General features: G+C 45.1%; 1 protein-coding gene across 5 annotated transcripts in view; it reads right to left on the reverse strand.

The window, feature by feature from the left end:
- DOCK10 (dedicator of cytokinesis 10) overlaps positions 1-27,059 on the reverse strand; it is a 362,682-nt gene that overhangs the window by 204,943 nt on the left and 130,680 nt on the right. For all 5 annotated transcript variants that reach the window (XM_044290306.1, XM_044290309.1, XM_044290308.1 and 2 more), the window contains exon 2: positions 4,464-4,583. In XM_044290306.1, the coding sequence (XP_044146241.1) occupies positions 4,464-4,583 (120 nt within the window). The remainder of the gene's footprint in view (positions 1-4,463; positions 4,584-27,059) is intronic.

Raw genomic sequence — 27,059 nt, forward strand, 5'->3', positions numbered from 1 at the left:
GGGGCCGCCCGAGTCCTCCTAAGGCTACTTTCACATCTGCATTTTCAAATCAGATTTTGAGATCTAGCAGAGGATCTCTAAACCTGGAAAAACTGATCAGTTTTGTTCCCATCCATTGTTAGTGGAGACAAAACGAATCAGGATGCATCAGTTCAGTTCAGTTGCGTTTTCGTATCCGGTTTGTAAAACTGAACAAACCTGATTAGGCATGAAAATCAAGGCTACTTTCACACTAGCGTTTTAGTTTTCCGGTATTGAGATCCGTCATAGGGGAACGCTTTGGTTTTGTCCCCATTCATTGTCAATGAGGGCAAAACTGAACAGAATGGAATGCTCCAAAATGCTTTCCGTTCCGTTCAGTTGCGTTCCCATACTGGAGAGCAAACCGCAACATGTTGTAGTTTGCTTTCCGTCCTGGGATGCGGAGCAAGACAGATCCTGCATGAAAGTCAATGGAGACGTTTCTTTTTTTCTCTAACACAATCTGCCACAATAGAAAACGGATCCGTCCTCCATTGACTTTCAATGGCGTTCATGATAGATCCGTCTTGGCAATGTTAAAGATAATATAAACGGATCAGTTCATAACGGATGCAGACGGTTGTATTATCAGTAACGGAAGCGGTTTTGCTGAACCCTGCCGGATCCAGCAAAAACGCTAGTGTGAAAGTAGCCTAAGTCAATTGTGCCTGATCCGGGGGTTTTTAACAGTAAAAAAAAACGGATCAGGCTCCCATTGTCTTTACTATTTTCACACTAGCGTTGTTGGATTCCGGCAGGCAGTTCCGTTGCCGGAAATGCCTGCCGGATTCGTAAATCCGTGTGCAAACGGAGATCATTTGTTTCCGGATGCGGATCCGTCTGACAAATGCATTGAAATACCAGATCCGTCTCTCCTGTGTCATCCGGAAAAACAGATCCGGTATTTATTTTTTCACATTTTTAAAGGTCTGCGCAGACCGTAAAAACCAGATCCGTGCAGTTTCGTGAACACATGCGGCAATTTCCTGAACGCTTGGTACCGGATCCGGCATTAATACATTTCAATTGATCCGGCATTCCGGCAAGTGTTCCGGAATTTTGGCTGGAAAAAATACTGCAGCATGCTGCAGTATTTTCTCCGGCCAAATACTGTAAAAGGGACGGAATGGAAGACATCCTGATGCATACTGAACGGAATTGCTTTCTATTCAGAATGTATTAGGACAAAACTGGAGCGTTTTTTTCCGTTATTGAGCCCCTAGAACAGAAGTCAATACCGGAAAACTTTAACACTAGTGTGAAAGTAGCCATGATTTCCATCCCTGATCAGGTTTGTTCAGTTTGGATTTATTACAATCGGATAGTCCTTGTGTTGCCCCGCTTTCTGTCAATTTGTATTTGGCACCACTTTTAGGTATTTTCCCAGTCCTCCCATGTGCTTACTGTATGTTATATCTATATATCCAAGCTCCATTTACGATACTAGTATTTCTCACATTATAGCTGCTGAATTACTTACAGTTAACCTTGTTCTCATAATTATAAGGCAATTGCCAGCAATGGGTATATGTTCCATTATGGAAACATGGGATTTGAATCCCATACAAGCAGCCAGGATTCCTATGAAAATAATCCTTAACACATCATTTATGTCAGAAATTAAAGTGATCTACATCTTGGGATTCCTCCATAAAGCAGCCTGGAACTAATTTTAGTAATTGCAGTAATGCACATTAGGCCTAATGCACACGACCGCATGTATCTCGTGGTACGCATATTGCAGACACCATCCATGTTGGATTTGTTGATGTTGACTTTAGGGGGTATGGTTCGCATTTTGCTGACAAGTTTATGACATGTTCTATCTTTTTAGCAGAACGGAAATATGGATGCAGAAAGCACACAGATCATCGGTGAGCTTTCTGCATCCATATGTCCGCACTGGAAAAAGATAGAATATATCTGAAAAATGTGGACCGCGGCCCTAATGAAGTCAATGGGTCCGCAAGAAAAGAATGTGGATGGCACATGCACCGCATCTGCATTTTGTGGATCCACGATTTTCAGACCACAAAACGGATACGGTCGTGTGCATGAGGCCTTGTTATGTCTTTTTAGAATGTGGTTGCCTAAGATATCAGCTGTAAGTGGGGACAATGTCAGTAGAGTCGTAACCCAGTCTGACCTGAGACTACCTGTTTTATTTACATTACACTCCAGTTTAAAGGGGTTGGCCCGTCTCAGACTTTGATGGCATATCTCTAAGATACAGTATGTCATCAAATTCAGATATGTGCGGGTCTCATCTCTGGGACCAAAGCCTATAGCCAAAACAGGGTCTCCGAAGTGATAGAGAACTGGTGCCCCCCACTTACTGCTATGGGAGTTTCAAAAAGAGCCAAGCAAGCACTCTCAGCTATTTTCGGAAGTCCCACAATGATGAATGAAGAGCACACGGTGCACGCACGGCCACCTCTCCATTCACCTCTATGGGACTACTGGAGGCAGCCAAGCTCTCCTTCACTTCAATAAAAACTCTGCATTGGTCTCCACCCCTTTGAGGACTAGCTTATTGTGGCTAAATTTATGCAATTTTCGCATTGAGAGCCATTTGGATTTTAAAGAATTGGAACTTGCATACAAATTAGGAGACAAAATAGATGCTATGGTTGGAGCACATCTAGAAAAAATCTAACATTTGAAGGAATTAATTTTTGGGGCAGCTTAGCTTTGTATAACATCAGATATGTTTTAATAATATTCACAAATTGCACATATTGCCAAATGCATGCTGTAGTAAATGTTAATTTCTGTACATCCCTTGTACTCCAATTACCTCCACTGTCTTCCAATGCAATTGTGTCACACAGGGGGCTGGACCATAAATCCCCGCCATCCCTTTAACAGCCGTTGATATATAACCTCTTGCTTTCAGTTTTTAACACTGTGTGCTGTGCACCATGGCATACGTCATTCAATAAGAAGGTGTCACCAAACATTGTATCTGCCAATTAAAACTAGATAGCAGCACAGATCATTTTTTGCAATCTGTTTTTGTTTTTTGATTGACCGCCTACAATCTGGCTTCCGACCCCACCACTCGACCGAGACTGCCCTTACCAAAGTCACCAATGACCTACTGACAGTCAAAATCAAGAAACAATACTCTGTCCTCCTTCTCCTTGACCTGTCCTCTGCCTTCGACACTGTTGACCACTCCCTTCTGTTGCAAACTCTCTCATCTCTTGGCATCACTGACCTGGCCCTCTCCTGGATCACATCATACCTCACAGACCGGACGTTTAGCATCTCCCACTCCCGCACCACCTCCTCGTCTCATTCCCTCTCTGTTGTTGTCCCGCAAGGCTCTGTCCTAGGACCCCTGCTGTTTTTGTTTTTTATTTTAGATCTATTTATTGTGTTTCTTGAACATGATTACGGGGGCAGCCATATTTCCTGAGCTGTTCTTAACAGCTTTTAGTCAATGAAGCTTGGTAGTGAACGGCAGCATCTTGCTACGTCAGATGGGGTGAACTCCAGCAGGCTGTTCTCTGCCGGGAGGTGTGAACCTACCCTAACCTACATCTTTGTAATAACTGCCAACCATCACCAGTACTGTAAGTACTATGTGACCCTAATCTGTAGATGAGAGCACTGTAATTTAGAAATGTTAGAGGTAACATCGGTGTGACTACGTCTCAGAAATCCAAGAACACAGCACAGAGACAGCAACCAAAAACATGTGTGGCAAGTGTAATAAAACTCACTGCAATTTTAGTTCACAACTCTAATTGGTGTCACTAATCAATATAGTTTACAAGCTACCAGGACACTAAAACAAATACATTTTATTTCCAATACTCTCTTAAAAACTGGGTGGGACGTATATCAATGACTTATTACTACCAGGATATGTAAGAAATATAAGGACAATGTAAATAAGACCCCATTAACAGAGTAGGCCACTATAGCTTTGTCCACCAACTTGCCCTTATAGTAATCAATATCCTAGGTGAGGGAATAGGCAGAGGGTTACGCTATTTTTAGGATTGCCTTTATTCAAACTTTTAATATGGTACCATTATTACCCTATATCTATCTTGGAAACATTAGGTGCGACGATGTCTCGCTACATATCCCTCACCAATAACTTAAAAAAACCATTGTAGCTGCTTGTCACCTATTCATTTCATCTGTTCTAACTAGCTAACGTCCGGCTCAACGCGTTTCTGGGACCTAAATCAGGAGCCCTATACATTGTTAAATTTTGAATCTTATCATAGACAAACAAAGAATCGCGCCCGCCACCTCCATGTGGCAGTGCATTCGGCCCGTGTAATAAAAGTCTAATCATTTCCGGCAGCACATGCTTTCATGAGTAAGACTCCTTAATGGTAGCTAGCCAATATTGCAGTTCCCAAATGGCAGATTATTCAATGGCGCATAGAAGATATACTAAGCCAACGTAAATAAGGACTTACTGAAAAGTCGTCTTCAGGGAATAATACAAGATCTTTTAGAGGGTCGTTTGAATAACTATTTTCAAGCTCTGTAATGGCAGACTCATAATCCAATGGCTCTAGGAGTTTGGGCTTCTCATGCTGTGAAATAAAATATAGAAAGTTTTATAATCAGGGTAGAAATGCACAAAAATACCTCTAAGACACACTTTCTGAAGAAGAAATACACTTTTCTGGAAGGTACTGCAAAACAATCAAATACTCTGTAATAGTCCCAATCCTCTATGTCGAGCTCTAAGGACCCTAGAAAACTAGGCAATAGTTACATCAGCCAAATTATTCTTTAATAATACGGTACGTGCTCTGCTATAGGACAGGATTTTCAGCAGGGTCTTATTATTATGAGTCAATGACACTATTTATGGGAACATCTCTTTGTCAATCACCCATTAATTTACATAAAAAACATCAGGTTGTCACTATAAAGTCTGTGGATCTTATTAGAGCCTGGTCACAATGTTACACATCACGATTAATGACAGCTCATGTATAGCCAATTATAATCTGGCCATGATAACACGTATACGGTCAGTGTGACAGCTGACTATAACGATTCATTTTTTACAAACACATTTGGAAATCTAAGAATACAACTCTTCTATATAAAATGTTCTGACGTTGCTAAAATTGCAGCCTCTGTGTTTGCATTAACCATAAAAAAGAGGACGTGGTATTCTATATGTAAAGATTATTTTTTGCAATTCAAAGGAAAAATCCCTTTTTGAGGGCAGCATAAAATAGAGACAGACAAGCTGATTTCAACTGTCACTTATCTAATGTAAAGTTTCCAAGAACTTAAAGGGGTTGTCCGGGTTCAGAGCTGAACCCGGACATACCCTTATTTTCACCCAGGCAGCCCCCCTGAGCCTAGCATCAGAGCATCTGATGCTCCGATGCGCTCCCTTGCCCTGCGATAAATCACGCAGGGCACGGGCTCTTTTGTTTTCAATAACACACTGCCGGGCGGAAACTTCCGCCCGGCAGTGTGTTCGGTGACATCACCGGCTCTGATGGGCGGGATCTAGCGCTGCCCTAGCCGTTTTACTGGCTAGGGCAGTGCTAAATCCCACCCATCAGTGCCGGTTACGTCACCGGGCTTCCTGGCAGCCGCATGGAGAGCCCAGTACGTAACCGGATCTCCAAAGAAGGCCTTTGCCCTGCACGGTTTAGCGCAGGGCAAAGGAGAGCATCGGAGCATTAACTGCTCCGATGTTCAAGTCAGGGGGGCTGCCGGGGTGAAAATGGAGGTATGTCCGGGTTCAGCTCTTAAGCCGGACAACCCCTTTAAGAGTCACACGTTGCTAGAGAAGAGTCCAGCGTATTCATGAGCTCCCGCTCCCCCCGCCCACTGGCTGCAGCCTTTCCATTGAAGAAAACTTTCAATCATCAGTGGGTGGGCTCATGAATAAGATGGACTCTTCTCCGACAGCGCATGACTCGTTTGTGGCATGTGTTTCCAGCATTATACAGTACATTTTGGGAAATTACTTTATAATAGCAGATAAGCTAAAGTCTGAATCCATGATTTATCATGCCTTCACTCCAGAATTCTGGCTTCAAAATGGTGGAGAAGTGGGCGTGGTTAGCTATGTTAATGACACCATACACACAACATGCGACATTTGATAAATGTGGCATAAAGTACTCCAACGCAGACTCAAGCAAAACTGACTTCAAATATTCCCCTCATGATAAATTCCTATGAGTATCTGTTGCTCACTCATTTATCCTTCCCTCAATTAGGGCAGAGTAAAGATGATGGCAGGTTCCCTTTAAAAACAAATATTTGTACATCAAAGGGGTTCTCTGAGAATTAAGAAAATGAAAATACGGTACTTAAATATTACTTTATTATAAATATATTCCCAAATACCTTTCATCAGTTATAATGGCTTGTTTTGTCTAGGAAGCAATCATTAGGAGTAATAAAATGGCTGCCGTCCTATTAGTGCCCACATAACCAGAGGGCAAGTTGCTTTACAACACTGAGCTAAAGAGCTGCCTCATTCTCCTCTCTGCTCTACTTGTCAAGGATTATGACCCTGAATACAGCTAATAAGCTCTTCAGCTGGATCTCTGTGGTAATGGAGTTCATGAGGAGACATGAAGTTGAGGGGATGGACAGGACAGGCTGTGGTAATGTGGGGCCATGGTAATGGAGAACGCATACAAGTGCTGCTGCTCATTAACCACATTCTCACCCTCCTCTCTGTACTTCACGTCTCCTCATGAACTCCATTCCTACAGAAATTAGGGTACTTTCACACTAGCGTTTTTCTTTTCCGGCATAGAGTTCCATCCTAGGGGCTCAATACCGGAAAAGACTGATCAGTTTTATCCCCATGCATTCCTGAATAGAGAGCAATCTGTTCAGGATGCATCAGGATGTCTTCAGTTCAGTCTTTTTGACTGTTCAGGACGGAGATAATACCGCAGCATGCTACGGTTTTATCTCCGGCCCAAAAAACTGAACACTTGCTTGAATGCCGAATCCGGCATTTTTCCATAGAAATGTATTAGTGCGGGATCAGGCATTCCGGTAAAAAAAAGGTGAAAAAAATACATTCCGGATCCGTTTCCATTCCGGAAAGATGGATCTGGCATTTTAATGCATTTGTAAGACGGATCAGGATCCTGATCAGTCTTACAAATGCCATCAGTTGGCATACGTTTTGACAAATCCGGCAGGCAGTACCGGCGACGGAACTGCTTGCCGGATCACTCTGCCGCAAGTGTGAAAGTAGCCTAAGACCTGAGGTCTACTCAGGCTGCTGATCAAACATCACTCATGGCTCAAAACTTGGGTGGTTACATCAGATGGGGGGCCAGTGATGTAAGAGTGTCAGGAGATTGATGTCTACTAACAAAATATTTGGAGAGATGCCCCAAAAGGGCATCACACCCTGAAAAATCAAGTGAACACCATAGTCACATATAAAGTCCTCTAGCATATACCAAGTCAGAAGACCTAGACGAAGATAGAGGTGTGCTGTCAATTAATAACAACTCATCGCCAATGTTTGGGGCACCTCCTTTCTCATCACTGTGAGGCTCTTGAACTTAGACAGTCCATCATCTTGGTCTGGTGTAAACTATGTGGGGCACCTCTAAAGAAGCACTCCAGGATTTATTTTTTATATATAGTAAGGGATAGGCCATTATTAAGAATAAGATAGATGCAGCTTGAGCCTGTCTGCCCTCTGTCCTGTCATCTCTCTCCCCTATCAGCTCTTACATGTAGGAGGCAGGGAGACCACTGTAAAGCTTCATCCCTTAGAACTACACTGGAGAGTCAGCACCAGTGTTCCCTGTAAGCTGCGCGGGCGCGCGGCCGCGCAGCTTCCTTTATGCCTCCGCTCAGCACCTCTGCTGGCCCGCTCACTGCTGCTGCCCGGACTTTATGTAAGGGGTTCGGGGCCTGTCTGTGCAATTTATTTTTATAACGCCTACAGTGCGATTGGCCGGCTGCGCTACCGGCCCAGTGCGCACATTAAGTAACCCATACCCTCTCCGGTGCTGCGCCTGCGCCTGCGCCACCAGCTGTGACAGTGCGAGACTCGGCACTGAGGTCACAGGTCTCGCAGGATCACGCGGGATGACTGAATGGCGGGATGACTGAATGGCGCGGCGCCGGAGAGGGTATGACGGGATTGTTCTGACAGATGAGTGGAGCAGAGTAGGTATTTTTATTTATGTATGCACACACACCGGCTTCATAGGGAGGGGGGGGGGGGCACGCCGCACTTGAATTCAGAAAAGGGAGCCCACGCCGGCCATATGAGGGCAGGCCCACTGGCAGCAAATCCTTCATTATCATGGAATATATACAGAGATGGAGAGAGGGGCAAAATAATGAAATATATACAGAGAGGTGCAGTGTAGGGACACCGTGTAGGGCATGGATGTCAAACTCATGGCCCTCCAGATGTTGCAAAACTACAACTCCCATCATTCCCTGATAGCTGTAGTATGCCCAGGCATGATGGGAGTTGTAGTTTTGCAACAACTGGAGGGCCACGAGTTTGACATCCCTGGTGTAGGGGTTATACTGTTTATTGTACAGCATGGCACAGGGGTTATATTGTCATTTGCTGTACAGTATACTGTACATTATAATCCCTGTACCATGCCGTACAATATACAGTATAGTTCATACACCGTGCCGTACAATATACAGTATAGTTCATACACTATGCCGTACAATATACAGTATAGCTCATACACTATGCCGTACAATATACAGTATAGTTCAGATACCATGCCGTACAATATACAGTATACCACCTACACTGGGGGATTATTGTGTATATTGTACGGCATGGTGTATGAATTATAATGTATATTATACGTCATGGTGTATGGATTATATTGTGCAGCACGGTGTATGAACTATACTGTTCATTATCATGATTAAGGACCAGCATGTAAATGTCCGAAATGCATAGATTTGACTGCCCTGCATATGTGGAAGTTTTAATACCGCTGTGAATAAAGTATTCCCTGCTATCAAGAGCTGGATTTTCTCTCTTTTCTTCATGAACTATACTGTATATTGTACGGCATGGTGTATGGATTATAACGTACATCGTACAGCATGGTGTAGGGATTATAACGTACATCGTACAGCATGGTGTAGGGATTATAATGTACATCATATTGCATGGTTTTGGGGTTATATTGTATATTGTACAGCATGGTGCATGAACTATACTGTATATTGTACGGCACTGTGTATGAACGTATACTACTGTATTGTACGGCATGGTGCAGAGGTTACACTGTATTGTACGGCATGGTGCAGAGGTTACACTGTATGCTCTTTGATGTGACACTTATCTTAGGTTTTCCTAGCGCCCACCTTTGATGGCGCTGTGCCCAGCTCTGAGCCGACCCCGCTCAGCAGCTGCCAAGGCTTAGAGGGAACACTGGTCAGCACACACAGATAGTATAGACAGTGTGATTCAGGATGTTTATATGACTGCAGCTAATCACTGTATACACTAACCTACTATATATCTGCACTCCTGGTCTTTTATATAGGGGAGACATTATATCTTCAGCAAAATACAGAGATCAGAGCACCATGGAGTGTTAGGAAGGAGAGGAGCCTGATAGCTGCCAGGAGCAATACTTAGGTGATGTCAATTTGTAGTTCACAGGAAGTCAGCCACATGGGAGAGACTGAGTTCCTCTTTACACATTAGAGAAAGCTCTGGCTAGTGGTCAGATATGAGGTCACATGACCAGGTTCCCAAAACAAAAAAGTTCAAAATGTATGGATGCAACTGAGTTAGGGTGGAACAAACTGAACTGGTGGTGACTTAGCAATATATGTAGAATTATACAAAATAATGGAGTGCTTCTTTAAGCTATAAAGCAACATGTGTAGGTATGTTACTGGTGGATGTTACAAGTACATCACTGGGTGAGGAAATGGCTGCAACAGCTGATGGGGTAGGAGATGTGTAGTACTCCGGAACGATTACTGCAAAGGTTTAAGTACTACTGACAGAGATGATGCAATTTTTCTTGGGTTAAATGTTGTGATTTGTTATGTACATGCATTTAATGGCATTGTATAGACAACATATAGTTAGCAACTTGGCAAATTGTGTTAGGTTGTCAGGAGATGGACTAGGTCTGCCCCCTGACTTAGTGTAGAGGGAGTCTAGTCTGAAGCAGCCTGGAGGTAAGATGTGTCTGTTCAGCCTCCTGCACAACTAGGCCCAAGTTTAGAGAACCTTAATCTTAGACCCTACAACTGGCTATGGATTACCCCTCTACACAGTGCAGTGCAATAACAGCGCAAATGAACAGGATATATTAAATTAAACAGATAAAATGCAGTTCAACAATATAAAACAGCATTAGTGTAAACAACAGCATAAATCACAGTGCAAGTTGATGGCTTTGCATAGCAGCAATAGGAGCAAATGCCTACAAAAGTCCATACTCCATAATACTTTTTGCTCCAGGGCACTACAGTACATCTCCCCCCATGTGCTCAAAACTTGTTACCTCTAACTAAGGCCTCTTTCACACAAACGTGTCCCCGACCGTGGGCCTGCCGTTTGCGGATAGCGACCCCATTCACTTGAATGGGTTCCGCGATCCCTCCGTTCCACAAAAATATAGAACAAGTTGTATCTTTATGCGGAACGGAAGAACGGAACCCCACAGAAGCATTCCGTAGTGCTTCCGTTCCGCACCGCATGTCCGGATTTGCGGACCCATTCGGCTGGTGCCCCGAGTATTGCGGGCCGCAATACGGCCACGGGGGACACACAGCCGTGTGAAATAGGCCTAAGCCTGTGCCCTTCAGAGAAAGACTGTTGCAAACATTAAACCAGTAAGAGCATTGTAACAGCCAAGCGTGTTGCTCTGCGTGGGAGTCCCAGTTACATTTGTGCATGCCTGTTTCCTTCAGCCATCCTTGAGTGGGAAGCTACATACTCCACTCTCAGGCCAAAAGGATCCCATGTAAGGTCTGATCCCCTTATGTACTACACACAATTATTACTCACGGTCATTACTAACAGGAAACCTGTCACCAGGAAAGACCCGTAATATTATAGTCTGATCTACAAATAATACATGAAGTGGCAATTGAGGGTTGCAATGAGCACAACATTCAATGATGCGGAGGAGTGGTGAAGAAAGTAATCACATAAAAACAGTTTGTGGGGCAAAAATAAGCTGCAACCTCTTTAAAGGGTTTCTGTCATGAGTAGAGTTGAGCGAACACCTGGATGTTCGGGTTCGAGAAGTTCGGCCGAACATCCCGGAAATGTTCGGGTTCGGGATCCGAACCCGATCCGAACTTCGTCCCGAACCCGAACCCCATTGAAGTCAATGGGGACCCGAACTTTTCGGCACTAAAAAGGCTGTAAAACAGCCCAGGAAAGAGCTAGAGGGCTGCAAAAGGCAGCAACATGTAGGTAAATCCCCTGCAAACAAATGTGGATAGGGAAATGAATTAAAATAAAAATTAAATAAATAAAAATTAACCAAAATCAATTGGAGAGAGGTTCCATAGCAGAGAATCTGGCTTCCCGTCACCCACCACTGGAACAGTCCATTCTCAGATATTTAGGCCCCGGCACCCAGGCAGAGGAGAGAGGTCCCGTAACAGAGAATCTGTCTTCATGTCAGCAGAGAATTAGTCTGCATGTCATAGCAGAGAATGAGGCTTCACGTCAGCCACCACTGCAACAGTCCATTGGCATATATTTAGGCCCAGCACCCAGGCAGAGGAGGGAGGTCCCGTAACAGAGAATCTGTCTTCATGTCAGCAGAGAATTAGTCTGCATGTCATAGCAGAGAATGAGGCTTCACGTCAGCCACCACTGCAACAGTCCATTGGCATATATTTAGGCCCAGCACACACACAGGCAGAGGAGAGAGGTCCCGTAACAGAGAATCTGGCTTCATGTCAGCAGAGAATCAGTCTGCATGTCATAGCAGAGAATGAGGCTTCACGTCAGCCACCACTGCAACAGTCCATTGGCATATATTTAGGCCCAGCACACACACAGGCAGAGGAGAGAGGTCCCGTAACAGAGAATCTGGCTTCATGTCAGCAGAGAATCAGTCTGCATGTCATAGCAGAGAATGAGGCTTCACGTCAGCCACCACTGCAACAGTCCATTGGCATATATTTAGGCCCAGCACCCAGGCAGAGGAGGGAGGTCCCGTAACAGAGAATCTGTCTTCATGTCAGCAGAGAATTAGTCTGCATGTCATAGCAGAGAATGAGGCTTCACGTCAGCCACCACTGCAACAGTCCATTGGCATATATTTAGGCCCAGCACACACACAGGCAGAGGAGAGAGGTCCCGTAACAGAGAATCTGGCTTCATGTCAGCAGAGAATCAGTCTGCATGTCATAGCAGAGAATGAGGCTTCACGTCACCCACCACTGCAACAGTCCATTGGCATATATTTAGGCCTAGCACACAGGCAGAGCAGAGAGGTCCCGTAACAGACAATCTGGCTTCATGTCAGCAGAGAATCAGTCTGCATGTCATAGCAGAGAATGAGGCTTCACGTCACCCACCACTGCAACAGTCCATTGGCATATATTTAGGCCTAGCACACAGGCAGAGCAGAGAGGTCCCGTAACAGACAATCTGGCTTCATGACAGCAGAGAATTAGTCTGCATGTCATAGCAGAGAATGAGGCTTCACGTCAGCCACCACTGCAACAGTCCATTGGCATATATTTAGGCCCAGCACACACACAGGCAGAGGAGAGAGGTCCCGTAACAGAGAATCTGGCTTCATGTCAGCAGAGAATCAGTCTGCATGTCATAGCAGAGAATGAGGCTTCACGTCAGCCACCACTGCAACAGTCCATTGGCATATATTTAGGCCCAGCACACACACAGGCAGAGGAGAGAGGTCCCGTAACAGAGAATCTGGCTTCATGTCAGCAGAGAATCAGTCTGCATGTCATAGCAGAGAATGAGGCTTCACGTCAGCCACCACTGCAACAGTCCATTGGCATATATTTAGGCCCAGCACCCAGGCAGAGGAGGGAGGTCCCGTAACAGAGAATCTGTCTTCATGTCAGCAGAGAATTAGTCTGCATGTCATAGCAGAGAATGAGGCTTCACGTCAGCCACCACTGCAACAGTCCATTGGCATATATTTAGGCCCAGCACACACACAGGCAGAGGAGAGAGGTCCCGTAACAGAGAATCTGGCTTCATGTCAGCAGAGAATCAGTCTGCATGTCATAGCAGAGAATGAGGCTTCACGTCACCCACCACTGCAACAGTCCATTGGCATATATTTAGGCCTAGCACACAGGCAGAGCAGAGAGGTCCCGTAACAGACAATCTGGCTTCATGTCAGCAGAGAATCAGTCTGCATGTCATAGCAGAGAATGAGGCTTCACGTCACCCACCACTGCAACAGTCCATTGGCATATATTTAGGCCTAGCACACAGGCAGAGCAGAGAGGTCCCGTAACAGACAATCTGGCTTCATGACAGCAGAGAATCAGTCTGCATGTCATAGCAGAGAATGAGGCTTCACGTCACCCACCACTGCAACAGTCCATTGGCATATATTTAGGCCTAGCACACAGGCAGAGCAGAGAGGTCCCGTAACAGACAATCTGGCTTCATGTCAGCAGAGAATCAGTCTGCATGTCATAGCAGAGAATGAGGCTTCACGTCACCCACCACTGCAACAGTCCATTGGCATATATTTAGGCCTAGCACACAGGCAGAGCAGAGAGGTCCCGTAACAGACGATCTGGCTTCATGTCAGCAGAGAATCAGTCTGCATGTCATAGCAGAGAATCAGGCTTCACGTCAGCCACCACTGCAACAGTCCATGGTCATAAATTTAGGCCCAGCACCCAGGCAGAGGAGAGAGGTCCCGTAACAGACAATCTGGCTTCATGTCAGCAGAGAATTAGTCTGCATGTCATAGCAGAGAATCAGGCTTCATGTCAGCCACCACTGCAACAGTCCATTGGCATATATTTAGGCCTAGCACACAGGCAGAGGAGAGGTTCATTCAACTTTGGGTAGCATCGCAATATAATGGTAAAATGAAAATAAAAATAGGATTGAATGAGGAAGTGCCCTGGAGTCCAATAATATATGGTTATGGGGAGGTAGTTAATGTCTAATCTGGACAAGGGACGGACAGGTCCTGTGGGATCCATGCCTGGTTCATTTTTATGAACGTCAGCTTGTCCACATTGGCTGTAGACAGGCGGCTGCGTTTGTCTGTAATGACGCCCCCTGCCGTGCTGAATACACGTTCAGACAAAACGCTGGCTGCCGGGCAGGCCAGCACCTCCAAGGCATAAAAGGCTAGCTCTGGCCACGTGGACAATTTAGAGACCCAGAAGTTGAATGGGGCCGAACCATCAGTCAGTACGTGGAGGGGTGTGCACACGTACTGTTCCACCATGTTAGTGAAATGTTGCCTCCTGCTAACACGTTGCGTATCAGGTGGTGGTGCAGTTAGCTGTGGCGTGTTGACAAAAGTTTTCCACATCTCTGCCATGCTAACCCTGCCCTCAGAGGAGCTGGCCGTGACACAGCTGCCTTGGCGACCTCTTGCTCCTCCTCTGCCTTGGCCTTGGGCTTCCACTTGTTCCCCTGTGACATTTGGGAATGCTCTCAGTAGCGCGTCTACCAACGTGCGCTTGTACTCGCGCATCTTCCTATCACGCTCCAGTGCAGGAAGTAAGGTGGGCACATTGTCTTTGTAGCGTGGATCCAGCAGGGTGGCAACCCAGTAGTCCGCACAGGTTAAAATGTGGGCAACTCTGCTGTCGTTGCGCAGGCACTGCAGCATGTAGTCGCTCATGTGTGCCAGGCTGCCCAGGGGTAAGGACAAGCTGTCCTCTGTGGGAGGCGTATCGTCATCGTCCTGCCTTTCCCCCCAGCCACGCACCAGTGATGGACCCGAGCTGCGTTGGGTGCCACCCCGCTGTGACCATGCTTCATCCTCATCCTCCTCCACCTCCTCCTCATCCTCGTCCTCCTCGTCCTCCAGTAGTGGGCCCTGGCTGGCCACATTTGTACCTGGCCTCTGCTGTTGCAAAAAACCTCCCTCTGAGTCACTTCGAAGAGACTGGCCTGAAAGTGCTAAAAATGACCCCTCTTCCTCATCCTCCTCCTCCTCCTCCTGGGCCACCTCCTGTTCCATCATCGCCCTAAGTGTTTTCTCAAGGAGACATAGAAGTGGTATTGTAACGCTGATAACGGTGTCATCGCCACTGGCCATGTTGGTGGAGTACTCGAAACAGCGCAACAGGGCACACAGGTCTCGCATGGAGGCCCAGTCATTGGTGGTGAAGTGGTGCTGTTCTGTAGTGCGACTGACCCGTGCGTGCTGCAGCTGAAACTCCACTATGGCCTGCTGCTGCTCGCACAGTCTGTCCAGCATGTGCAAGGTGGAGTTCCACCTGGTGGGCACGTCGCATATGAGGCGGTGAGCGGGAAGGCCGAAGTTACGCTGTAGCGCAGACAGGCGAGCAGCGGCAGGATGTGAACGCCGGAAGCGCGAACAGACGGCCCGCACTTTATGCAGCAGCTCTGACATGTCGGGGTAGTTGTGAATGAACTTCTGCACCACCAAATTCAGCACATGCGCCAAGCAAGGGATGTGCGTCAAATTGGCTAGTCCCAGAGCTGCAACGAGATTTCGCCCATTATCACACACCACCAGGCCGGGCTTGAGGCTCACCGGCAGCAACCACTCGTCGGTCTGTTGTTCAATACCCCGCCACAACTCCTGTGCGGTGTGGGGCCTGTCCCCCAAACATATGAGTTTCAGAATGGCCTGCTGACGTTTACCCCGGGCTGTGCTGAAGTTGGTGGTGAAGGTGTGTGGCTGACTGGATGAGCAGGTGGAAGAAGAGGAGGAGGAAGCCGAGAAGGAGGAGGTGGCAACAGGAGGCAAAGAATGTTGCCCTGCGATCCTTGGCGGCGGCAGGACGTGCGCCAAACAGCTCTCCGCCTGGGGCCCAGCTGCCACTACATTTACCCAGTGTGCAGTTAGGGAGATATAGCGTCCCTGGCCGTGCTTACTGGTCCACGTATCTGTGGTTAGGTGGACCTTGCTACAGATGGCGTTGCGCAGTGCACACTTGATTTTATGGGATACTTGGTTGTGCAGGGAAGGCACGGCTCTCTTGGAGAAGTAGTGCCGGCTGGGAACAACATACTGTGGGACAGCAAGCGACATGAGCTGTTTGAAGCTGTCTGTGTCCACCAGCCTAAATGACAGCATTTCATAGGCCAGTAGTTTAGAAATGCTGGCATTCAGGGCCAGGGATCGAGGGTGGCTAGGTGGGAATTTACGCTTTCTATCAAATGTTTGTGAGATGGAGAGCTGAACGCTGGCGTGTGACATGGTTGAGACGCTTGGTGACGGAGGTGGTGGTGGTGGTGTTGGTGGTACATCCCCTGTTTGCTGGGCGGCAGGTGCCAACGTTCCTCCAGAGGCGGAGGAAGAGGCCGAGGCGGCAGCAGCAGAATAGGCCGAGGCGGCAGCAGCAGAAGAGGTAGCAGGGGGAGCCTGAGTGACTTCCTTGGTTTTAAGGTGTTTACTCCACTGCAGTTCATGCTTTGCATGCAGGTGCCTGGTCATGCAGGTTGTGCTCAGGTTCAGAACGTTAATGCCTCGCTTCAGGCTCTGATGGCACAGCGTGCAAACCACTCGGGTCTTGTCGTCAGCACATTGTTTGAAGAAGTGCCATGCCAGGGAACTCCTTGAAGCTGCCTTTGGGGTGCTCGGTCCCAGATGGCGGCGGTCAGTAGCAGGCGGAGTCTCTTGGCGGCGGGTGTTCTGCTTTTGCCCACTGCTCCCTCTTTTGCTACGCTGTTGGCTCGGTCTCACCACTGCCTCTTCCTCCGAACTGTGAAAGTCAGTGGCACGACCTTCATTCCATGTGGGGTCTAGGACCTCATCGTCCCCTGCATCGTCTTCCACCCAGTCTTGATCCCTGACCTCCTGTTCAGTCTGCACACTGCAGAAAGACGCAGCAGTTGGCACCTGTGTTTCGTCATCATCAGAGACATGCTGAGGTGGTATTCCCATGTCCTCATCATCAGGAAACATAAGTGGTTGTGCGTCAGTGCATTCTATGTCTTTCACCGCTGGGGAAGGGCTAGGTGGATGCCCTTGGGAAACCCTGCCAGCGGAGTCTTCAAACAGCATAAGAGACTGCTGCATAACTTGAGGCTGAGACAGTTTCCCTGGTATGCATGAGGGTGATGTGACAGACTGATGGGGTTGGTTTTCAGGCGCCATCTGTGCGCTTTCTGCAGAAGACTGGGTGGGAGATAATGTGAACGTGCTGGATCCACTGTCGGCCACCCAATTGACTAATGCCTGTACCTGCTCAGGCCTTACCATCCTTAGAACGGCATTGGGCCCCACCATATATCGCTGTAAATTCTGGCGGCTACTGGGACCTGAGGTAGTTGGTACACTAGGACGTGTGGATGTGGCAGAACGGCCACGTCCTCTCCCAGCACCAGAGGGTCCACTAACACCACCACGACCATGTCCACGTCCGCGTCCCTTACTAGATGTTTTTCTCATTGTTATGGTTCACCACAACAACAAATATATTATTTGGCCCAATGTATTGTATTCAAATTCAGCGGGATATAAATTTGAGGCCTAGTATTTAGGCGCTGGGTGACCGGTATGGATTTAGTGACAGAATTAGACTTGGAAATGCACAGAAGCGTGTGTGTGAAGTTATTCTGAATGACCCTATGTGCACCTTCAATATTATATACCCTTTTAGGGATAGATTTCAAATAGCTCTGATATAGCAGAAACCACTAAATTATGAAATTGCTAAATTGGGAATTGTACTTCAACCCAGAACAAAAAATGTGCTTTGACGGACACTAAATATCTTGCCCAGCAACAACAGTACAGCGGTGGGTAACGAGAGATTTAGAGGGATTTAAATTTGAGGCCTAGTATTTAGGCGCTGGGTCACCGGTATGGATTTAGTGACAGAATTAGACTTGGAAATGCACAGAAGCGTGTGTGTGAAGTTATTCTGAATGACCCTATGTGCACCTTCAATATTATATACCCTTTTAGGGATAGATTTCAAATAGCTCTGATATAGCAGAAACCACTAAATTATGAAATTGCTAAATTGGGAATTGTACTTCAACCCAGAACAAAAAATGTGCTTTGACGGACACTAAATATCTTGCCCAGCAACAACAGTACAGTGGTGGGTAACGAGAGATTTAGAGGGATTTAAATTTGAGGCCTAGTATTTAGGCGCTGGGTCACCGGTATGGATTTAGTGACAGAATTAGACTTGGAAATGCACAGAAGCGTGTGTGTGAAGTTATTCTGAATGACCCTATGTGCACCTTCAATATTATATACCCTTTTAGGGATAGATTTCAAATAGCTCTGATATAGCAGAAACCACTAAATTATGAAATTGCTAAATTGGGAATTGTACTTCAACCCAGAACAAAAAATGTGCTTTGACGGACACTAAATATCTTGCCCAGCAACAACAGTACACCGGTGGGTAACGAGAGATTTAGAGGGAATTAAATTTGAGGCCTAGTATTTAGGCGCTGGGTCACCGGTATGGATTTAGTGACAGAATTAGACTTGGAAATACACAGTAGCGGGTGTGTGTGAAGTTATTCTGAATGACCCTATGTGCACCTTCAATATTATATACCCTTTTAGGGATAGATTTCAAATAGCTCTGATATAGCAGAAACCACTAAATTATGAAATTGCTAAATTGGGAATTGTACTTCAACCCAGAACAAAAAATGTGCTTTGACGGACACTAAATATCTTGCCCAGCAACAACAGTACAGCGGTGGGTAACGAGAGATTTAGAGGGAATTAAATTTGAGGCCTAGTATTTAGGCGCTGGGTCACCGGTATGGATTTAGTGACAGAATTAGACTTGGAAATGCACAGAAGCGTGTGTGTGAAGTTATTCTGAATGACCCTATGTGCACCTTCAATATTATATACCCTTTTTGGGATAGATTTCAAATAGCTCTGATATAGCAGGAACCACTAAATTATGAAATTGCTAAATTGGGAATTGTACTTCAACCCAGAACAAAAAATGTGCTTTGACGGGCACTAAATAACTTTCCCAGCTACAACAGGACAACGGTAACGAGAGATTTAGAGGGATTTAAATTTGAGGCCTAGTATTTAGGCGCTGGGTGACAGGTATGGGTTTAGTGACAGAATTAGACTTGGAAATACACAGTAGCGGGTGTGTGTGAAGTTATTCTGAATGACCCTATGTGCACCTTCAATATTATATACCCTTTTAGGGATAGATTTCAAATAGCTCTGATATAGCAGAAACCACTAAATTATGAAATTGCTAAATTGGGAATTGTACTTCAACCCAGAACAAAAAATGTGCTTTGACGGACACTAAATATCTTGCCCAGCAACAACAGTACACCGGTGGGTAACGAGAGATTTAGAGGGAATTAAATTTGAGGCCTAGTATTTAGGCGCTGGGTCACCGGTATGGATTTAGTGACAGAATTAGACTTGGAAATACACAGTAGCGGGTGTGTGTGAAGTTATTCTGAATGACCCTATGTGCACCTTCAATATTATATACCCTTTTAGGGATAGATTTCAAATAGCTCTGATATAGCAGAAACCACTAAATTATGAAATTGCTAAATTGGGAATTGTACTTCAACCCAGAACAAAAAATGTGCTTTGACGGACACTAAATATCTTGCCCAGCAACAACAGTACAGCGGTGGGTAACGAGAGATTTAGAGGGAATTAAATTTGAGGCCTAGTATTTAGGCGCTGGGTCACCGGTATGGATTTAGTGACAGAATTAGACTTGGAAATGCACAGAAGCGTGTGTGTGAAGTTATTCTGAATGACCCTATGTGCACCTTCAATATTATATACCCTTTTTGGGATAGATTTCAAATAGCTCTGATATAGCAGGAACCACTAAATTATGAAATTGCTAAATTGGGAATTGTACTTCAACCCAGAACAAAAAATGTGCTTTGACGGGCACTAAATAACTTTCCCAGCTACAACAGGACAACGGTAACGAGAGATTTAGAGGGATTTAAATTTGAGGCCTAGTATTTAGGCGCTGGGTGACAGGTATGGGTTTAGTGACAGAATTAGACTTGGAAATACACAGTAGCGGGTGTGTGTGAAGTTATTCTGAATGACCCTATGTGCACCTTCAATATTATATACCCTTTTAGGGATAGATTTCAAATAGCTCTGATATAGCAGAAACCACTAAATTATGAAATTGCTAAATTGGGAATTGTACTTCAACCCAGAACAAAAAATGTGCTTTGACGGACACTAAATATCTTGCCCAGCAACAACAGTACAGCGGTGGGTAACGAGAGATTTAGAGGGAATTAAATTTGAGGCCTAGTATTTAGGCGCTGGGTCACCGGTATGGATTTAGTGACAGAATTAGACTTGGAAATACACAGTAGCGGGTGTGTGTGAAGTTATTCTGAATGACCCTATGTGCACCTTCAATATTATATACCCTTTTTGGGATAGATTTCAAATAGCTCTGATATAGCAGGAACCACTAAATTATGAAATTGCTAAATTGGGAATTGTACTTCAACCCAGAACAAAAAATGTGCTTTGACGGGCACTAAATAACTTTCCCAGCTACAACAGGACAACGGTAACGAGAGATTTAGAGGGATTTAAATTTGAGGCCTAGTATTTAGGCGCTGGGTGACAGGTATGGGTTTAGTGACAGAATTAGACTTGGAAATACACAGTAGCGGGTGTGTGTGAAGTTATTCTGAATGACCCTATGTGCACCTTCAATATTATATACCCTTTTTGGGATAGATTTCAAATAGCTCTGATATAGCAGAAACCACTAAATTATGAAATTGCTAAATTGGGAATTGTACTTCAACCCAGAACAAAAAATGTGCTTTGACGGACACTAAATATCTTGCCCAGCAACAACAGTACAGCGGTGGGTAACGAGAGATTTAGAGGGAATTAAATTTGAGGCCTAGTATTTAGGCGCTGGGTCACCGGTATGGATTTAGTGACAGAATTAGACTTGGAAATACACAGTAGCGGGTGTGTGTGAAGTTACTCTGAATGACCCTATGTGCACCTTCAATATTATATACCCTTTTTGGGATAGATTTCAAAGAGCTCTGATATAGCAGGAACCACTAAATTATGAAATTGCTAAATTGGGAATTGTATTTCAACCCAGAACAAGAAATGTGCTTGAACGGACACTAAATAACTCGCCCAGCTACAGCACTAGGGACAGATTTAGCTGGATATAAATTTGAGGCCTAGTATTTAGGCGCTGGGTGACCGGTATGGATTTAGTGACAGAATTAGACTGGGATATGGCCAAAAAATGAACAGACTATTGCTGGTTAAATGCACTTGGTGTGACAGCTTCACCCTGATGTAGGCTTTAGCCAAAAAACAACCACACCATTGAGGGTTAAATGCACTTGGTGACAGGCGCAGCTTGCCCCTGATTTTGTATATGGCCAAAAAATGAACAGACTATTGCTGGTTAAATGCACTTGGTGTGACAGCTTCACCCTGATGTAGGCTTTAGCCAAAAAACAACCACACCATTGAGGGTTAAATGCACTTGGTGACAGGCGCAGCTTGCCCCTGATTTTGTATATGGCCAAAAAATGAACAGACTATTGCTGGTTAAATGCACTTGGTGTGACAGCTTCACCCTGATGTAGGCTTTAGCCAAAAAACAACCACACCATTGAGGGTTAAATGCACTTGGTGACAGGCGCAGCTTGCCCCTGATTTTGTATATGGCCAAAAAATGAACAGACTATTGCTGGTTAAATGCACTTGGTGTGACAGCTTCACCCTGATGTAGGCTTTAGCCAAAAAACAACCACACCATTGAGGGTTAAATGCACTTGGTCGCAGCTTGTGCTGGCGCACCACAAGACACAAAATGGCCGCCGATCACCCCAGAAAAATGAGACTGACAAACGGTCTGTGCAGCCTAAAAACAGTGAGCAATTGAGGATCAGCAGCTCAATGATCCACAGCTGCAGATCGATCAGTTAATCAAGTCCTTTGGAGGAGTTAATCTGCCTAATCTCGCCCTACTGTCGCAGCCGCAACCTCTCCCTACGCTAATCAGAGCAGAGTGACGGGCGGCGCTATGTGACTCCAGCTTAAATAGAGGCTGGGTCACATGGTGCTCTGGCCAATCACAGCCATGCCAATAGTAGGCATGGCTGTGATGGCCTCTTGGGGCAAGTAGTATGACGCTTGTTGATTGGCTGCTTTGCAGCCTTTCAAAAAGCGCCAAGAAAGCGTCACAAAAGCGCGAAGAAAGCGACGAACACCGAACCCGAACCCGGACTTTTACGAAAATGTCCGGGTTCGGGTCCGTGTCACGGACACCCCAAAATTCGGTACGAACCCGAACTATACAGTTCGAGTTCGCTCATCCCTAGTCATGAGAAATCACGTTATGCAGCTGACGGACATTAGCGATGTGCTAATGTCAGCAGTACATAACAGTGTGCTTAATAACTCCCTGCCTGCCGCTGATCTCTTAAAATAAAGACTTTTAAAATATGCTAATGAGCCTCTAGGTGCTATTGGGGCGTTGCTTCAGCACCTAGAGGCTCCGTCTACGAACCATTTTGCACGCCCAGGTCCTGTTGATTGACTTTCAAGTTCTCCTTAGTGTCCCGTAAATCCCGCGCCTGAGTCGTCCCTTTTAGTATTTGGCGCAGTAAGTGAAGGACGTGCTCCTGCTGCCAGCTTCCTTCAGGAAGGAAGGAAGCAGGCAGCAGGAGCGCATCTTTCGCTCACTGTGCCTGCGCCGAATACTAAACCGGACGACGCAGGCCTGGGATTTACGGGACGATGAGGAGAACTCGAAAGTCAATCAACTGGACCTGGGCGTGCTAAATGGTTCGTAGACGGAGCCTCTAGGTGCTGAAGCAACGCCCCAATAGCACCTAGAGGCTCATTAGCATATTTTAAAAGTCTTTATTTTAAGAGAACGGCGGCAGGCAGGGAGTTATTGAGCACACTGTTATGTACTGCTGACATTAGCACATCGCTAATGTCCGTCAGCTGCATAACGTGATTTCTCATGACAGAAACCCTTTAAAGAAACAGGAGTCAGACCCCACCAATCAGATATTGATTCTAGGGATAGATCATTATGAATCATTAAATGATATTCCAGTGGAAAATAAAGTTTTACTCCAGGCTGCTACATCTGCTGTAAAAAACAACATTGACAGTAATTTCTTATGGTGGTCAGGCCGGGCAGACTGTGGGGCACAGTGGGGACCATGGCACCACCAATTAGAACTGCAGCATCAGAGAGATATGGGTGAGGTTGTTATATATATTTTTTTTACAGCCTGTGAAGCTCAGGGGATTTTTTTTGTGTGCTGAAATACCCCTTTACCTCGTGGAAAACCCCTTTAAGGTGAATATTCAACCTGAACAAAAGATGATTAATCCAAACAAATGAGGTAAGAGCAGCATTGTGCAATATAAATCACAAGAACCTCAACCACTCAGTTCCACCAAATAGAAAAGTGTTCCAACAAAGCCAAGCAGGCCAGGATCTAAATGTTTTAATTAAGAATAATTAATGAAAAAATATAAAACGTAGAGATTAACAAAGCTGTCACTTCAATGCCACAGAGATTCGGTTATGAAATCGCCTGTACTATTTATTCAATGTCGAATATACGGTATTTAGGAAATGAAATAGTGAATTCAGTGTAAAAGGAGGGTGCGGAGGAGTCACGGAGGGACACATGCTCCATCTGCATCTCTGGAATGTGCAACCAGCACATATGGCATTGAACATTCACGACAACTCTGGCTCCCCTCCAGTACGTGGCTTACTGAGCATTAAACTTAATATTGCATATCACAGCTTTTACATTATGTCCCTAATGACAGTGCTGGTAAAACATTTAAACGCGCGCCATGTGCTTTTGCCATATGCGTAGGAGAAGTAAATGGAAAGCTACCATTCAATGTTATGAAGCCATATCGCCCTAGCATGGCTACAATGTGTAAGTGGCAGAATGACCATATTCCTTCACCAAGGTTGTAGAGAAAACACATATAGTCTATATTACCTAAGGCAAACAGACTCTAAAGGGGGCAGTCTGAGGATATGGGTACTGTTTGATTGAGGCTATGTACGTAGAGTACAATCACCAGTGCCCTGTGTTATTCTTGGCATGAGTCTGCCATCAGAAACTCTCACTACTTCTGTGCTTCTGACATGATCAACTTTCTTGGCACAGAAGGCAACAGCTGGGATTTTCATAAAATGACTATGATCTTGAATGTGTCATTTTCTGGGTTTTCTAAGTTCTCAACACAATCTACATCTACGATTCAGACATTTGTGAATTATAACAATATGGAAATTCTTCAAATTCCCATTAGAAACAGAAGAACTCATGGGAAAATCCTGCCCTAAAACCTAAGAGCTGAGCTGCAGGATAATATTACATTCATCCATAGCTACTGCTTGGTGGTCAGATTGATTTAGAACTTGCCAACCTGCCTGGTGGGTCTAGCAATGGATGGTTAACCGCTTTCAGCTTGTTACATGGATGTTACCATGGACTGTAGGAAGTAGAAGAATGCCAATCTCACAGTTAGGTGAGAAAATATCTGGTCTTGGTCATTCCTTGTAATCGATAGTCGAAACACAAGACATATCTGCTTCTGTTCGAAAAACAGAAGACAAAAAATATGACTGGAAGACAAAAAAAACACAAATACAAGACAATTAGATCATCAAGTCCAAAAACCACCGGGGTAGCTGCATCAGCTAAAATTCTGTGCAGTCTGCAATAATGGTTTGACACTGGCACCTAAGTTAAGCAATGGCTGTCCTACTATATAATACATATAAAGTACCTGCGAGCTTCTATTGGCTGATAGGGGTCATGTGACAGGCTTCTATTGGCTAATGCATTTTTTGGGAATATCTCAGGAACGGTACGTCCTAGAGAGCTGAGACCTAGTCTAAAACCTTCCCGGACACCTGATGTACCTGTGTGCCATATTTTGTGATTGTAAATGCGACGGTGCAGATTCTTTTAGCGGACATACACATATACACTCAGCTTTATATATTAGATACATATGCCATTACCATGTTATTTACATCTAAAAGCATCACGATGGGATGTAAGGTGTTCTTAGCGGAAAGATACAGGTCAGCAATGGTCAGTGAGCCATCTTCCATTTCTGACCCTTCATTACATGCACACTGGGTTGGGGTAATCAACTCCATGATTACATTGGGATTTATAAAGTTAGAAAATCTCTTTTCTTGCTCTGGAGGTCTCGTACTTGTCAGAAGTGCTCACTGACTGAGTAGTTGTTATTGTGTACTGTAATCAAATTCATATTCTGAATATACCTATACTGTTTCAGAATGAATCCCTGGAGAAATTATTTGTGAAATATAAAAAAAGGATGAATCCATGGAAAAGTTATCAGCATTGCAACACAGCTCTGCCAAATATTCACACTATTTCATAATTTTGTCCTTTGTGTCTAAGAAGCACCACGTATATCAAATCTGTCAGACTACTCTTAAAATCACACAGTCCACAAAATGAAACTTTTTTGCTCCATCAGTTTGTGACCACATTTGTTTGGATTGTAACCAAGCAACGGTGTCAACAGGAAAGAGGTGACGATGAATGAGAGCAGGTTGTGCAAAAATTGCATTGTGTCGCCATATTCTGACAGTATTATTTTTTTCTATGGGGGGGGGGGATGTGTAAGTGGGTGAGATATATTATTTTGGTAAACTTTGTGATCATTTTTTTTAATTCCATTTTTGAAGGCGATGTGTTCACCAAGCAGGCTACATCAGATGATATCTTAGTGGATTAGGTATTTTTGGAAGTGGTGATACTAATTATGTTTATTTGATAAATAGAAAACTTTTTTATTGAATATTTTTTTTCAGTCCTCTGGGACTTGAATCTGCAGTCGTTTGATGGTTTGTACTATTCACAGCATTACTTCTGTATTACTGTGAATAGCGGTTTCTCTCGATTAGACCCTGCCAGAAACTGGGTGTAATAGGTGTCATAACAGGGCAGGCCGGGAGCCTTCAGTAAGCCTTCTGCTGCCATGACAACTGATTGCCCTGGAGGCAATCAGAGGAGTCCTCTGCAGTGTTTCTATAGAGACACCACATTAATGAGACCCTGTAACAATAGTGGAGACCCTGTTATCCACATGAACTAAATATATTTGCCATTGCAGTACACCGGCCCACTGAAGCCGCATGGAAGCTGGAGCTACAGAGGCTGGAAGTGGTGGTGGTCACTATGAGGGTGGCTGTAGTCCTCATTGCGGCTAATGCCTCTCCTTCTCGAGCTCACTGGATTGTGTGTGCAGTGAATGGAGGGCACACCCTTTCTTCCCTCTGGGTACACCCTGGACTTTTGGGGGCTCCTGCCTGGTGGTAGATAGTGTGCCTTAGATGTTAGGTGAATAAGTAGCAGTAGCAGGATGCAAGGCAGGAAAGCAGGTGTACGGGGGTGGCGAACTGATGGTGGAGTCAATGACCAGGCCCCTTTGGTTATAACCAATAAAGTCTCTATTTACTGTATAGATGATGGTGGTTGTAGTAGAAACACAAGAAATAGTCACAGTTCTGCGGGATATCACACAGCAAGGTTTTCCCACACAGCAAGGAAGTATATAGAAGGTGGTAGCAGTCCTCCCTGAGTCTCTTTATATAGGTGCTAGCAATCTTCTCAAATAACTAAGGTGTGCAAATCCCAGTGTGATGGGCGCCTGAAGCAATTTACCCTAACCATGTGCAGCAAAGTCTTACTGTCCCTGCACATGCACTCACCTGGTCCTCTACCATCTGTGGAAATAAGTTTGTCTCCTAGCACAGTTGCTTATACTCTGGCAGATTCACACTCTACAGGACTGGCGTTTTCCTGGAGAATTCTCTTTGATTGGTTCCAGCTTTTGCTAGGCTGA

This window comes from Bufo gargarizans, chromosome 4 (genome assembly GCF_014858855.1).
Source record: "Bufo gargarizans isolate SCDJY-AF-19 chromosome 4, ASM1485885v1, whole genome shotgun sequence".
NCBI classification, from domain to species: Eukaryota; Metazoa; Chordata; class Amphibia; order Anura; family Bufonidae; genus Bufo; species Bufo gargarizans.